This window comes from Papilio xuthus, unplaced genomic scaffold (assembly GCF_000836235.2).
Source record: "Papilio xuthus unplaced genomic scaffold, Pxut_1.1 DF827680.1, whole genome shotgun sequence".
NCBI lineage: Eukaryota > Metazoa > Arthropoda > Insecta > Lepidoptera > Papilionidae > Papilio > Papilio xuthus.
Genome location: NW_013530969.1, coordinates 2,076,231 through 2,090,201, shown reverse-complemented (window position 1 = coordinate 2,090,201; position 13,971 = coordinate 2,076,231). Strand labels below are relative to the sequence as shown.

Below are 13,971 nucleotides of genomic sequence, written 5' to 3'. Positions count from 1 at the left end.
TATCAGTTTAGGATAGGCAATTGCTTGGAAATAACAGCTTTTGCTTCGTTCAGATTTAAACTCGTTTGTTGATGTTACGTGACAGTTAATTCTATCTATATTATCAGTTCAAATTAACATCATCGCTAAAATTGTGAAAATGAAATAGGCACAAAATACAACGTCCTATAGCCAGTCCTATCTTATAGTCATTTCCAAAGGTCAGTGATCGCGGGTTATGATCGATGTAGTAACTGAGACGAAATACGCGTGGATCTGTTGATCTACGGGTCGCAGGAGAAAAATAAGCATTCTTCTGTGATTCAACATCGGATCGATCACGTGATGACATTGATCCAATCACAGTGATCTGATCACAAGTGAGTGATACAGGTCTATCGTGTGTATTACCGAGTCAGTTTTAGACCAGTGCACTCTTAGTACACTTACTCTGGAATCCAGTGAGGTGTATTTCTGCAGGTTGTGCTCGCGGGGCGGAGCTGAGTCCGGGTCCGGTGGCGCGTGCGTCCGGCGCGGCGGGCGGCGCGGACACGGCGCACGAGAACGGCGAGCCCGGCACCGCGTGCCCGTTGAAACGTACAGACAGATTGTGCACTGCCGCCTCCACTGGCTTGAAGTTTACCTGATACATATATTATAAGATTGAATTTTATATTTTTCGATGGAATCCTTTGGCGCGAATGGGGTGCTTTCGTTACTAAGTCAAGTGTCAGATTGATTAGTGAGGGGACATAAACGTTGACATTTTAATAAGGTTAGTGTTGCGCCGATACATCGGGACAATGTCGAATTTTCTTCCAAACAATATAAAATACTGAAAATAATCACATTTAAAGATACTTTACATTGATATACTTTAATTTAAGTGCCAATTTGTATAGATATATTGAAAACTTTGCACACCTTAAACCTGGCATTTCCTTCACTTTGTACATAGTTAGGGACATTTCTACCATTGACGGCGACAATAATTTCCAAGTTGCCAGCACCTAGAACAAAACGGATCATTAAATGTACAGCTAGGAAAGAGAATATTTTATCTATAGTATTATTTAACAAAACTTTACCAGCATGCGATGCATTGATAGTGAATGAGACAGGTCTGCCGACGACGCCGGGCGATATGTCTGTGACGGAGACGCGCGCCGCACTGTACGCCTTCACTAGGAACGGACTGCCCTCCACGTGCCCGCCCATCGCACCCGCACGGACCTAAACAACTCATCAAAAATGTCAACATTCTACAATTATCAATCCAAATTGCATGAATGGTTTTGTAACAAATAACTTATATAAAGAATTAAAAAAAATAGAACCTACCTCAATACTGTGGTCGCCAACGTCGACTGGTACGAACGAAATGGTGTATCTTTTACTTGCTTCGTTTTCTCCCACAGTCTCTTCGGCCGACACCTAAAGGAAGAAATACTTTTATTTTTAGCAAGCAAAATCTGATTATCACACATTTTTATAGAAACTAGTAAAGAAAACTTTATAAATTCTATGCATGTAGGCACCTGTACAGGGACTGGTCTCCTGGCAGGTCCCAGGACGTCGACGTGCGGCGATGCAGGCGAGTCCACGCTGAATGTGTACGCATCTCCCACAGACACCTTGTCCGGGGACTCGCCCGAGCCCGCGCCGATCACACGCGCCGGAGCAGATATGTGGCACACGAATGGACTCCCTATACCCACACAATAACAACATGTAATACGCCATTTTTCACATATACATTTGAGGAAACAAGGTGACAAACATATCTCGCATCAAAACTAAACTTCATTAGCTCACACTCTGTCTTGATACATTTTTATCCCAATGTGAACACAGGATCGAGAAAAGTAAGAAGCCTAGGGCCCACTTATGGCGCTGTGCCACTCTAGTTAGTTTTTACATACAGCGATAGATCGATGTAGGACGAAACTATCATACCGGGGACATGGTCGCCGTTGAATCGCAGCTCGACAGTATGCGGTCGCGGGTCGCGCGGCGTGAAGCTGATGGCGTAGGTGTGTGCGCCCTGCGCCGCCGCTGCAGTCGGCACACGTCCTCCGTTCACTGTCACTTCCAGGTTACCCGGCCCCGCCGCCATTGTTTCCACTACAACCACACTAACGTATAAACTTCCCGAATATTAAATAGTGTATTAAAAACTTAACTGGAATTAATATTAATAAGTACTAGCTTACCTAAGAACGTCACAGGTTTTCCAACAGTACCATGAGCGACATCCTTGACTCTGATTGCTGAGACATCGTACACCTGTAGTAAGAAATAATTTATAAGTTTACACATCTGTTTATCGATTTTCCGATATTTGTAGGTATATTTTCAATTTACCTTTAAATGGAAAGGGCTGGCAGGTATGGGCACGGAGTCGACGAGCACATTGAGGCGGTGCTCGCCGACCGCTCGCGGCACGAACTCCGCGCGGAATGCGGCCGGGCCCGCAGCCGCCACCGCCGCCGGCACGGACGCACCGTTGGGACCTGCGCCCGCACGCACACGCACGCTCAGCTCACCGTCACGCCCTAACATCTCCCAAACTCCTCCCCCTAAACTAAACCCTGCCATCTGTCACGTATCCCCCTTTATTATCTGTTTCTACCTACTTTTTAATCACCCCCATTATCTTTATGAATGTTAGAAGTTAGGGCGAAGCGGATGAGCTTTATAAATAAAACATGTTCATGTTACGTCATTGTTATTGTTTTTCCTAGTAACAGGTCGTTTATTTTTCTGCGTCATAAAAAAATATCCTTACATTTTTTTCCGTTTTTTTTTCTTCATTACACCTTACCCTATGTTAGTAATGATTAAATTAATACATAATTATAAACAGCGTGATATCAAGTTGCGTGCATTAAGAAATAAGTATTATATAAAAATAAAAATAAGTTGTATTTGGGTGGATGTTAGAATAGCAAAAGCATGTCAGTGGAAGAATACTAATTCTAAAACTACTTCATCATTGTATCATTTGTTATGAATCACCCCGACTACTTTTAACTTCATCACTGATTCCTTCATAGTGATTCAGTTATATTTAATGGCCCTCATTTAAACCACCCTGTAAAGAAACAATATATTTCTAATAGTTTTTACGAATAATTTGTCGTCATGTTATTACAAAAATATATTCATTTTGTTCAAAATCTTGAACATACTGAAATCTAATTTCTAGATTATTTTATCCACAAACCTCGAAGGTTTTTCTTGGCCTTGGGTTTATATTTCTTTTGTTTTTTCATAGACAATATTAATTACAATAGTTACATATATACAACATACCTTCAACATTAACTTCAATTTGGTCGAGTGTGGCAGTTGGGTGATGTAATGTTAATGCTGCAGGCCTGTGCAATGGTACAGGGCCTGGCAGTGTGACCCTCGCGCCACCACCACCCCCCTCCGCGACTGCTACTATGAGAGGACAGCCGGGAACTTTCATCTGTTGACAAATAATCTCTATTAATCAATTTTCTGTGACAAATGAGCAAGGTCACTTGATCAGTGCCCATAGGCGGCCACAATAAGAGATTAAGTTGAAAATATATTGTCTACTATTATTGGACGGAGAAGAGGATATTCTCAATTTCAATCTTTTTCATTTCAAATCAACTTCCTTGAATATTGGTTATATTGAAAAAGTTATAATAATCAAATATTTAGCAATAAAACATATTTTTTTGTTTAATTCATATTAATATTAAAAACTTGTCTTATGAAGAGAGTCGTAAACAAAACTAACCTTATTGAATGATACATTGACAATATGTTCACAAGCTTCAGTTGGTGTGAAGGAGACTGTAAATCTGGCATTGCCCTGTAAATTAAAAGACAATATCATAGAAATAGAATCTTAGAAAAAGCTTTACAGAACGAACTTGTTAGAACTTTTTTATGCCTAATGGAACTAAATGCTTGATGAAATTTTTTACATACCTGTGGATGGACTTGTGTTGGTATGTTCAACCCTCTTGCGGCCACTGTGATCTCCAGGTTACCTTCCCCGGCTTGCGCTGCATCTACAGCAAGCTGCACAGGCACACCTACTCTTGCTGATGCACCACCACTTACGCTGACCAACTTTCCATCATATGCTTTGCACACAAATGGTGTACCCTAAAAAAATGCATAATTTAAGGTAAAATTATTTACCTTATATTTTATCTATAAAATTATGATTTCGGTCATTGTTATTATGAAATATAATAAATAATTGTAATAAAAACATGCTTACTGGTACTGGCTGGTTGTTGTAGTGAGCAGTAAGGGTGTGGGGTCCGACATTTTTAGGTGTGAAGCTGGCAACCAATCCTGATGCCGCATCACCGGTGAGGCGGACGGGGACCTCTCCTCGAGGCCCCCTTACGGTAACCGTCAGTTCTCCACCTCCTGACCCTTCCACTCGTACTGAACATGATGCTATCTCTCCAACTGGTATTAACTCTAAAAAATAAAAAGGTGTAAGTAAGTGCTAATAAATATAGCATTTCATATAAAGAGAAGGTAAATTTCCTACCTCTTTTGTTTTTTATTTGTAGTAATTTTCAAGCATATTATTCAAAGCATTTGCGATGGTTAAGTTTAAAGTGATGAAATAGAAATAAATCACAAATATATAAAGTAAATCAATTATAGGAATGTAAACAAAGTCTTGAATTGTCCATTGGATATGTCACTGTCAAAGTCACTGAGACAGGAGACCATAGAATGTATTATGTATTGCAGTTTTGCCGAGTTTTCCAGTGGCATTTTAATTCTTTGAATTTTAAAATAAAACATAAAATTGTCTTAAGGGTTTTATTATTCGTTTAATTGGGATTAACTAGGCCATAAAATCTTTAAAAAATCAGATTCTTTAATTTTTTTTTAAAACATTCGAAGTTTCGAAGCAAACACTGTTTACTATTCTTATTGGAGCACTATTCCTTTATGGAGTTACGTACTGTTAAGATTAGTGAACGAGAAACTCTATTTACATGGCGGATATTATTATTTTACTAAAATTACTACAATTACCAATTTGCGACGTATCTATTGTGACTCTCTGTGCAGGCGCTACGTCAAAGACGAATGGTGATAATGGTACTGGTTCCCCATTAAATTTTATGTCTACTCGATGAGGCGTTGGAGTTTCTGGTCTCCAGAAAACTAAACACCTTCCTCCCCCTACCACCTGAAAATTTTATTAGGACTTAAAATAAGAGTGGAAAATATCGTCGAATTAAGTTAATTCGCCCTACGTATAAAGATTTTTATTTATTTAGATTATTAATATCACTCATATTTTATTATAAAATCAATACCAAGAAGCCGCGACGCTACCCAATGTGTCTGCAATCACCTTAAGACGATGCCACAGCAGTAGAGTACAATATTGGTGCGCGTTTCACGACCTTTCAAGGTTGGTGCTTGGTTTAAAGTTTATCTTACTTATAGGATTTCATCTATTAAAAACAGTGTTTTTCGATTATAGTGTGTCATAAACCAAGGAGAGAAAAGTACTTCCAATATTTTTACTTTTATTTCTAGTGTATATTCCTGTGCAAAGTTCAATTTCACTAAGTTCTAAGCTTACTTGTACGTGATTGGGGACTTCACCCTCATTTATTGAAATTTCTAATTGCCCCTCACCGGCAGCGCTCGCGTCCACTGAAAGTAAAGCAAGGCTCAATTTAATTAAATATTGAAACATTTGCCAGCAATTGTTTCAGATCTGTTATTAAAACAAAAAGTATCGAAATTCAATGTTACCCAATGTCTATACAATATCCTATAATCGTAAAAAATGACGCACATTAAAGTAACACGTAAATAAACAGGCATTAAGAGTTTTTTATGAGCAACAAAACGATTGTAATGGTCAAGTATAAGCGTAGACGACAATTACTCGTATAATAACACAGATGCCAAATAAATTTAAAGAACGTAAAAAAAAACAACGTAATATTTTCAAAGCACGTAAACATTAATATCAACAATATATCGATAAAAGGTTTGCAAAATTGTTAGCACTACATGCCTGATCAAATTCAACAACTATTTATAATGGTATAATTTAAACTGAGAGCTTCGGGTCGAGTTGCACACAGGAAGTCTAGTTCAGAGCGCCGCATCTAATTCGGTCTGTATATTCACAGAGTTTATACGAAGCGAGTTTGCTACACCAACTTCCCCAATTTTACTTAGGTGAAACAGTAGCGGGTCAATTGGACAAGTTTTCCTTTAATGCTGTACAACGTTTGGACAAGTTTACCTCTGAACTGGCACTGTTGTCCGACGACCGCGTTGCCGACGTCTGTTACTTTGATAAGACTTGAGTCGTACACTTTGGCCACCAGAGGACCGGCCGCTAACTTATCTTCAGCAATTGACACCTGAAAATGTATTGACATTAAAATAAAACAAAACAATGAAAATCCTAACCTAAAAGTAAAAGTACACCGTTAAAAACATTTGTTTGCGCTATGTAAGCAGTAATTCTTGTACACACCTACGTTTGAGCTATCTTCTTAAAGCTATTACACTAGAAAATAAAGAAGCTTTTATCCTTTTATTGACATTGAAATTAACTCGGGAAATGCTTTCAGATCTTTAATTTTTAGTGAGAACAGTACTTTTAGGTTATGCTATCATGCAGTGTTACATTTATTACGAGTTTTTTTTATTATAGTAACAACGATAAGTCACAAAAGCTGTAAGCGTCCGTGTTATTTAGCTGTCGTCATAATAAATTCCAGCTTGCATCTTATTATAAAATAGTTTTCGTGAGGAAATACAACTACAATTTATTTTTGTGAAAGGTAAATATAATTAAATTAGATAAGTTCGCACCTCTTATGTGAATAAAATTTCATCTAGAAAGTTCGTTCGTATCACACGACGACTTTCGAGTGCGTGAGTTTGAGTCTGCGAATAAATTCATTATTCGTAACGTGTACAAGTGAAGGGATAGGTTGCGGTGTAGACGAACTTCAACCTTGCTTTACGTACTTTGCACTGCAGTATATTAGGTTAGGTTGCAAATGTAGATTCTGTGTTATTTATAGTTTATAAATTTTTAAATAAATTAAGGTTAAAGAAGGGCCGAAAATAACTCTGCCATAATTTATAAACATTTTCGTGACTGACTGACTTTTAAAGATAAAAGCCGTCGGCTTTCGTCGCTCGATATTCACAGGTTTGGTTCGGGGTGCCATATTTGATTTATCTGTTAATTTTTTTTAATAAAGATTTTCAGAAATAGAGTAACAAATGATTTTTAATAAGACGTTTTCACGATGCAAAAAATTGCAATTTTGGAGAAAATATGGTTGTCATCACATGCATATTATATTGTAATATTTCGAATAAGAATTGGACAATGGTGACAACCCTGAAAACCTGATGTCAGTGTACATGACATTACAGTGTTTTAGATTTAACGATTCCCCATTGGATAATAATTTCATGCTCTGCAACGGAATAGTGAAGGTAATTTTGGTTCGTATTGTTATTAATTTAATTTATTCGCAATGATAAAAGCGGAACCACCATTTGTAGCGAGCTAGTTTATTGCAATACATTACGGACTTAAATTTATAATCTGTTTTTAAAAATTGCTAGATTCTATGTTGCTAATGAAAATAATGGAAGAAATTTAGATGCTACAATTTCATGATAATATTGTGGGGAATGATTAAAATATAATTAGAAACCTTAAACATTTTAAAAAATTATAATGAAGAACAAATAATTTAATTAAGGAAATTTAGCAACGCCGAAGTGGGAATGAATAGCTCACTCGAAAGCTACCACAGTTTTATTTAAGCGTTGGTGTATTAACGTGCCATATGTGCATTTTAGCGATACATTTTTGTGCGAATAAGATTAGCTAATTGAATTATGTTTGACTTACATCAATGAGGTGCGTGCCGACCTCTTCAGGTGTGAATTCAATGCGGTAGACGCCCGGTCGCTCGGCCACATCCAGCACGCGCGCTGTCACCGGCCTCCGTGACGGCGCGGTCACCGTCACACCGACCTGCGAATAATAATAGTTTTGTTTGTTCAGTTGTTTCGTGTTGCTAAAAGTTATATTTAAAAAAGAAATACTAATCATAGGTTTCTGAGACGAAAATCCCCGTTTAAAACATATTGTCACCTTTGTTTTGTCAAAGATGAAAAACACAGATAACGATATGTTTATACAGTGATTTTGTTGTCAGAAACCCATAATGGGGAATCCTGGGAAAAGTCTGAACAATTATATTACGTCGTATCATAAACTTTGAACCAAGAAAAACCTCATTAAGGTGTAGTTATATTGTAGCTGCGATGCGGTAGTCATGTATTTGAGGACCCACCATAAGCTACAACATCCGTTTCATAGTATTACAATTCAAAACAATTTATTGGTATACATTGCCCTCGTTTTTAATATTTTATTTAATATCATAGATTTAAGACCATTCATGTAAAATATATAAATTTATTTTTCATTTTCTGGTAATGTTTAAATTGCAGATCATAATAGTGTGATTTACAAAAAAATTACTAAAAAATTCTTCATATGTATATGGAGCTTTCACGATAACCAATATTTTAAATCTTTTTTTAAATGATGCCAGGTTGGTTGCCGCTGTGACGTGTCCGGCAGATGGTTGTAGACAGCATGTTTCAGGTTTAGTACATAATTAGCTTGAATTTGACGTTCACGAGCTCATCTTCTACCACATACTAAAAGTGAGTTACACTTATAGATAGAATTTTGATAGATTAATTTTGAATATTCATATATTTCGTTATAGTAAATGGGGTCGTAGGAAATATCAATTTATTACACGAACTGGAAGAGCGAGGGTGAATGGTAACATTCTGTTACGATGGTATAATATTGGACAGGCATATCCATATTTTCCTCACTTCAGTTGTCGTCATCTATCATTCGAATATTTACAGTACTGGCTGTAATGGATGACTGACGTTTTAGTTGCTCAATATTAAGAATATTTACTCTCCGTATATCGGCATAAATATTTAAACAACAATAAATAGAACAATATAAATAAATACATTATTGACGGAAAATATTATTTTAACTAATAATTATTATTGACTTTAATGAGCAAGAACATAATTTCTACTATACACTTATCACAATAATACATTTATCCGACGTTCTTACGGTGAAGGAAAAAATCGTGATGCAACCTCCATATGTCTGAGTAGGGATACAAAAACCAGCGTGGTTGACTATGGTTTTGTCACATCTTACATAAGGTAGGCTCTGAGCCCCTGAGTTGGGACGTATAATTAGCTGATGGTATTGTATGATGGATGGTATTGTTTATTGCGACAGGCATGATGCCTGGTGGTGCCATGTCACATGTGACACCTTGGCATCACAATAACATATAGAATAAACCTATAATCTTCCAAAGTATTCAAATATGAAAATTATCAAGCTGATGTTAAACTGTCCGAAAGGTTACATGGAAACATTTCTCACAGTCAACTTTGTATTCAAATTCTCTTGCTTTCTAATACGTTAATTATAGGCTTGCTAGTGGGTCACCGACTATGTTGAAAGTTTACTATATTTTACAATCTATGCTAACTATGAAGAACATAAACATTGAATTATGTTTTTTTAATCATAAGGTGGTTAACGAGCAAGCGGCCACCTGAAATCGCTGAAATAGCGAACTGACCGTTGCCCATAGACATACGCAATTGGATATGCGTTGCCTTCCTTTAATCGACGGAGGAGAGGATGCACGGAAAAAAAAATCCCTTTCTATGCATCCCGTCATCCGGAAAGTCCACTTCCACTTCCCATCCTTTCCTTATAAGATAAAGGGTGGGAAGGGAAAGAGGACTAAATAAGGCCTCCGGGAAACACACTCATCAGACGAAACGCGGAATTGCTTCCACATCACGCCTGTCTTCTGTGTGGTCGTGGTATTTCACCGGGCGAGCCGGGCCAATTCGTGCGAAGATGTTAAAGCGGGCTCTACCATTGTTAAATGTTGTATAGGAATATGCGATTTATTATCCAAGTTCCGCATTTATATGAGATCGTTACATATTGAAAAATGCCAAAGTATCAGTTCACTCGTCATATTACGTTAGTAAATTGTGCGGATGAATGTGTGTGTAACCTAAAGGAAAGGGAAGCCGATAGCCAATAAATCTTAAATTGGCTATGTCGATCGAAAAGCCAAAAAATGCCAGCGCTATAGCTATCGAGGATAAATCATTCCAATAATGTGACTATCACTTTATACAGTCGAGGACGTTTATTTCCTACCCATTGCGATATAAATGTAACTTATATTTAACACCTAAAGATTGATAACTTGTAAAAACGTACACACATGTTATATTATACGTCTCATTGAACTTAAGTGGGAAGGGAATTTAATTCTTTGTACATAGGATAGTGGTATCGTGGCAAAAATGTATTGTCGGCATTAAAATATTTACATTTAATTTTGTTGTGGAATATTAAATTACAATAATGTTTTGACAAGTTAACTATGAAATTCACAATGCAGGTAAAGTTAATATTAATTCCGATGAAAAAAGTATTTTTACATCTTTGTTTATAATGATAAAATAAAATAAAATAATAATATTAAATTGTTTTGGCAGTAATTAAGTGCATTTTACAAGATATGCTCATTTCAAATCACGAATTAAGAAAGACCACAGATGAAGGAAATATATATTTTATAACATTGTTAATAATAAAAATATGGTAGTTATATAACATTTTATCGGTTTTCCGTGACAAAGTTCATTAACCTATATTACAGGTTGCTTAAAATAAAAAGAAATCGTGACAGTTTTGAGGTCGTTGCAGTACACGTTAAGTTTAAGTTATAAACGTGACAATCGGAACTTAAATAGTATAAATTTTAAAGCAATTCTGTTATGTAAAAAATATGAATAAAATTGTCCATACTTTATTAGGTAACATACTTATTTGCCTGAAAATTTATGTCTTTGTAACTGGCATTTGCTGTATGAAAAAAGGCATAGATGTTAAGTATAAACTACCACGAATGTATGTAATAAAGCTGTACGTTTTGGTATCTCACCTCATTCTTGCTGAAGGTGGGTGCGCCCGGTGACGTGGATATCTCGAAGACGGCCGGCACTCGCGCGGGGATGAGCCGCGTAGGCTCCCCGCCGCCGCCGCCCGCCGGCCCCGCCATCACCTCAACCTTCCACGGAGATCCTATGAAACAGAACAATTAAAACCGTCAGTAACTATGACTTATTTAGCTTATTTACTGCAGTATACAATCAGCATTTTTAGAAGATAAGCGCTTTACATCTTATAAGTATAAAAAGGCTCATAACAAATCCAACCTAAATAAGTACAAATAACTATCTTATGAATACTTAATATCGATGTTTGTTGAACATATTATTCGTAAAAAAGCAATCAATCAATCTGTCGCTGGATCGTTTTCAGTCCCGTCTCTATGGTACGGCCGAGTACATAATTTGCCGGTTTACGCATAATACTTAGCATTGAATATCATTAGATAGTTTGTATCAAAAAAACCCTAGACTTTCTGTCCGATTCAATTTCGGTTATGACATACAAACCCTATTATATAATTTTTTTAATAGTTTAAGATTTATGTAGTTACTAGCTGTGGCCCGTGATTCCGTCCGCGTGGAATAAAAGAAGTAATTAGTAGTCTATATGTTCTACCAGGCTATGTTCTATATTTATGCCAAATTTTAGCTAGATCCATGCAGATTCTGTAGACACGTTGTAACAAACATACATCCATCCACCCATACATCCAAAAATTCGAATTTATAACATTAGTAAGTAGTCAGATAAGATGTTAATCGTAAAAAAAAACTTTAGGGCTATAATTATTGTACAAAAGCAACGAAATATATCAACTTAAAGAAACTCTGCAAAAAATACATGAATTAGATGTCGGACGCTGGGAAGGATGGGAGTTAGTTGCAAAAAATAACGTAAAAACTTCACTCGGTCCTAACAAAGCTGGGAGCCAGACATAATTAAACGCAGCAACATGTCATTTATACAATTAGCATGATTCAAGGAAACTCAACATTATAAATTAGTGAAAAAAAACATGTAACTTTTAGTCAAATGTATATATATTTTTACGTTATTTGTGTTCACGATAGTACATGCTATTTGTTGTAGAATTTAGGTTAATAGTTACGTTCAGTTACAATGGATTTGTAATCTATTAGGTGTACAATGTACGTGTGCGGTGTCCTGCATGTTACTATTGACTGCCTTGATTACAATACTGTTTGCTTTCGACTGACACTAATGAATGTAAACATTACCATCCCAATACGTAATAGCTACTTAAATTTTAATTAATTACATTATACACCTCGCATACAACTATTTTGTTACACTAACAGTCTCCCTCGACTTCATCAGCACAGAATTTTAAAAAAGTAGCCTAAATATGCTCGCGTGCATCTGCTAACTTTCCGTCTAAGTCCGAAGATTACCCGGACAGACAGACAGACAGATGATATTACATACAGACACTCCAATTTTATAAATATGTTTAGATTATAGTTTCAATTTCGATAACCTACAATTATTAATTTAAAAAACAGTTAGAAACGTTGTTTATACCGTGTATTAATTGTAAAAGGCAGTGTAGGCGAAGTTGGCGTCGCGGGTATCATGTCGCCCGGACCCGTTCGGACTGAGTTCGGTTCGGACCATTGATACCCTACTAGTTTCGCCACGTACCTAACTGTATATAATCTATTGCAATGCTCTCGATATTTAGTACTGGTTTTAACATGTTATGCTGAACGTATACAAATTCGTAAAATGTCTTTGCGGTCATATAAAATTAACACGTAACAATACGAATTTTGATTGTAAAATTTGAATTTGGTAATATGCTAATTTAACGTGTTTAATGTGTTTTAAAGTTAAGATAAATAATTACATCTGCGTACCGTACTACTAAGTAGGTAACAGGATTTACAATTCATACCAGTGTTTAAAGTGTTAGTAAAATGCATATTTCAATAGATTTAAAAATTAATTAACTACTAGTTAAGCGTCTAAGCGTGCTTAAAATGCATGGAGTTTCAGCGTAAAATGATTATTTATATTTTAACACTTGTGCACCTCTTTTAATTTTATCAAATATTTAAATCAAATTTTTGATGAAAACATTAATATTTTTATCATTTGCAGTTAAACGCTGTTCGTTTCCGATATTTATAAAATAAGTAAAAACCGTGTCAAAACTAAAATTATTCGCAATAGAAGCAAATCTTCAGTATTCGGAAAGAACCTTTTAAAAATTTGCTTATATTTTATTTTTAAAACTAAAAAAGTATGCATTTAAAAGTCTTATTTCTCTCGTTCTATGTACACCTAAATGGCTATTGGGAAATATTGCAGACATTAGTTACCAAACTGATGGTGTATTGTGAATCAACAATACAAAAGAGTGTATCTAGTATGTTCAACACACAACGCAAACATAATACAAGGGAGTAACAAACAAAAGAATAGGTGTATTTGATGTGATATGATTCAATCAATCAAAACAATAATATAACCGGCGAAGGCTATCAAATGAAAGGCAAAGGAAACAATAAAGAAATAAAAGAGGTTCGCTTTAAAAAAAATGTCAGAGTGTGCAAAAACGTAACCTTTGGTTACCAAGACAGGTTCAACCTGACTTTTTCATTTTTTTTTGCGAAAAAATAGAGATTAAATTATGTGTGAATGTTTCGCGATTGAAGACTTATTCTAGATGTTTTTCTCAGTATCTAAATATCTTCACAGATAATATAAAAAATAACTTTTTATGTTTTTGTGTTAATAAACTGAACTCAACATGCCAAAAATTGGCATTCAATTAATAAATTAAAATGTAATAAGTTTAATTTACTAACTATTATTAGAACACTCGTGATTGTAATAAATGAGAG

General features: G+C 35.8%; 1 protein-coding gene across 2 annotated transcripts in view; it reads right to left on the bottom strand.

Moving 5' to 3' along the window:
• jbug (filamin-type immunoglobulin domains fbug) overlaps positions 1-13,971 on the bottom strand; it is a 59,668-nt gene that overhangs the window by 8,371 nt on the left and 37,326 nt on the right. For both annotated transcript variants that reach the window (XM_013311364.1, XM_013311365.1), the window contains exons 21-37: positions 11,094-11,233; positions 7,907-8,032; positions 6,266-6,386; positions 5,588-5,661; positions 5,029-5,185; positions 4,247-4,455; positions 3,949-4,128; positions 3,755-3,829; positions 3,295-3,454; positions 2,344-2,492; positions 2,193-2,265; positions 1,936-2,103; positions 1,518-1,687; positions 1,321-1,413; positions 1,068-1,212; positions 904-989; positions 430-622 (exon numbers count right to left, since the gene is read on the bottom strand). In XM_013311364.1, the coding sequence (XP_013166818.1) occupies positions 430-622; positions 904-989; positions 1,068-1,212; positions 1,321-1,413; positions 1,518-1,687; positions 1,936-2,103; positions 2,193-2,265; positions 2,344-2,492; positions 3,295-3,454; positions 3,755-3,829; positions 3,949-4,128; positions 4,247-4,455; positions 5,029-5,185; positions 5,588-5,661; positions 6,266-6,386; positions 7,907-8,032; positions 11,094-11,233 (2,319 nt within the window). The remainder of the gene's footprint in view (positions 1-429; positions 623-903; positions 990-1,067; positions 1,213-1,320; positions 1,414-1,517; positions 1,688-1,935; positions 2,104-2,192; positions 2,266-2,343; positions 2,493-3,294; positions 3,455-3,754; positions 3,830-3,948; positions 4,129-4,246; positions 4,456-5,028; positions 5,186-5,587; positions 5,662-6,265; positions 6,387-7,906; positions 8,033-11,093; positions 11,234-13,971) is intronic.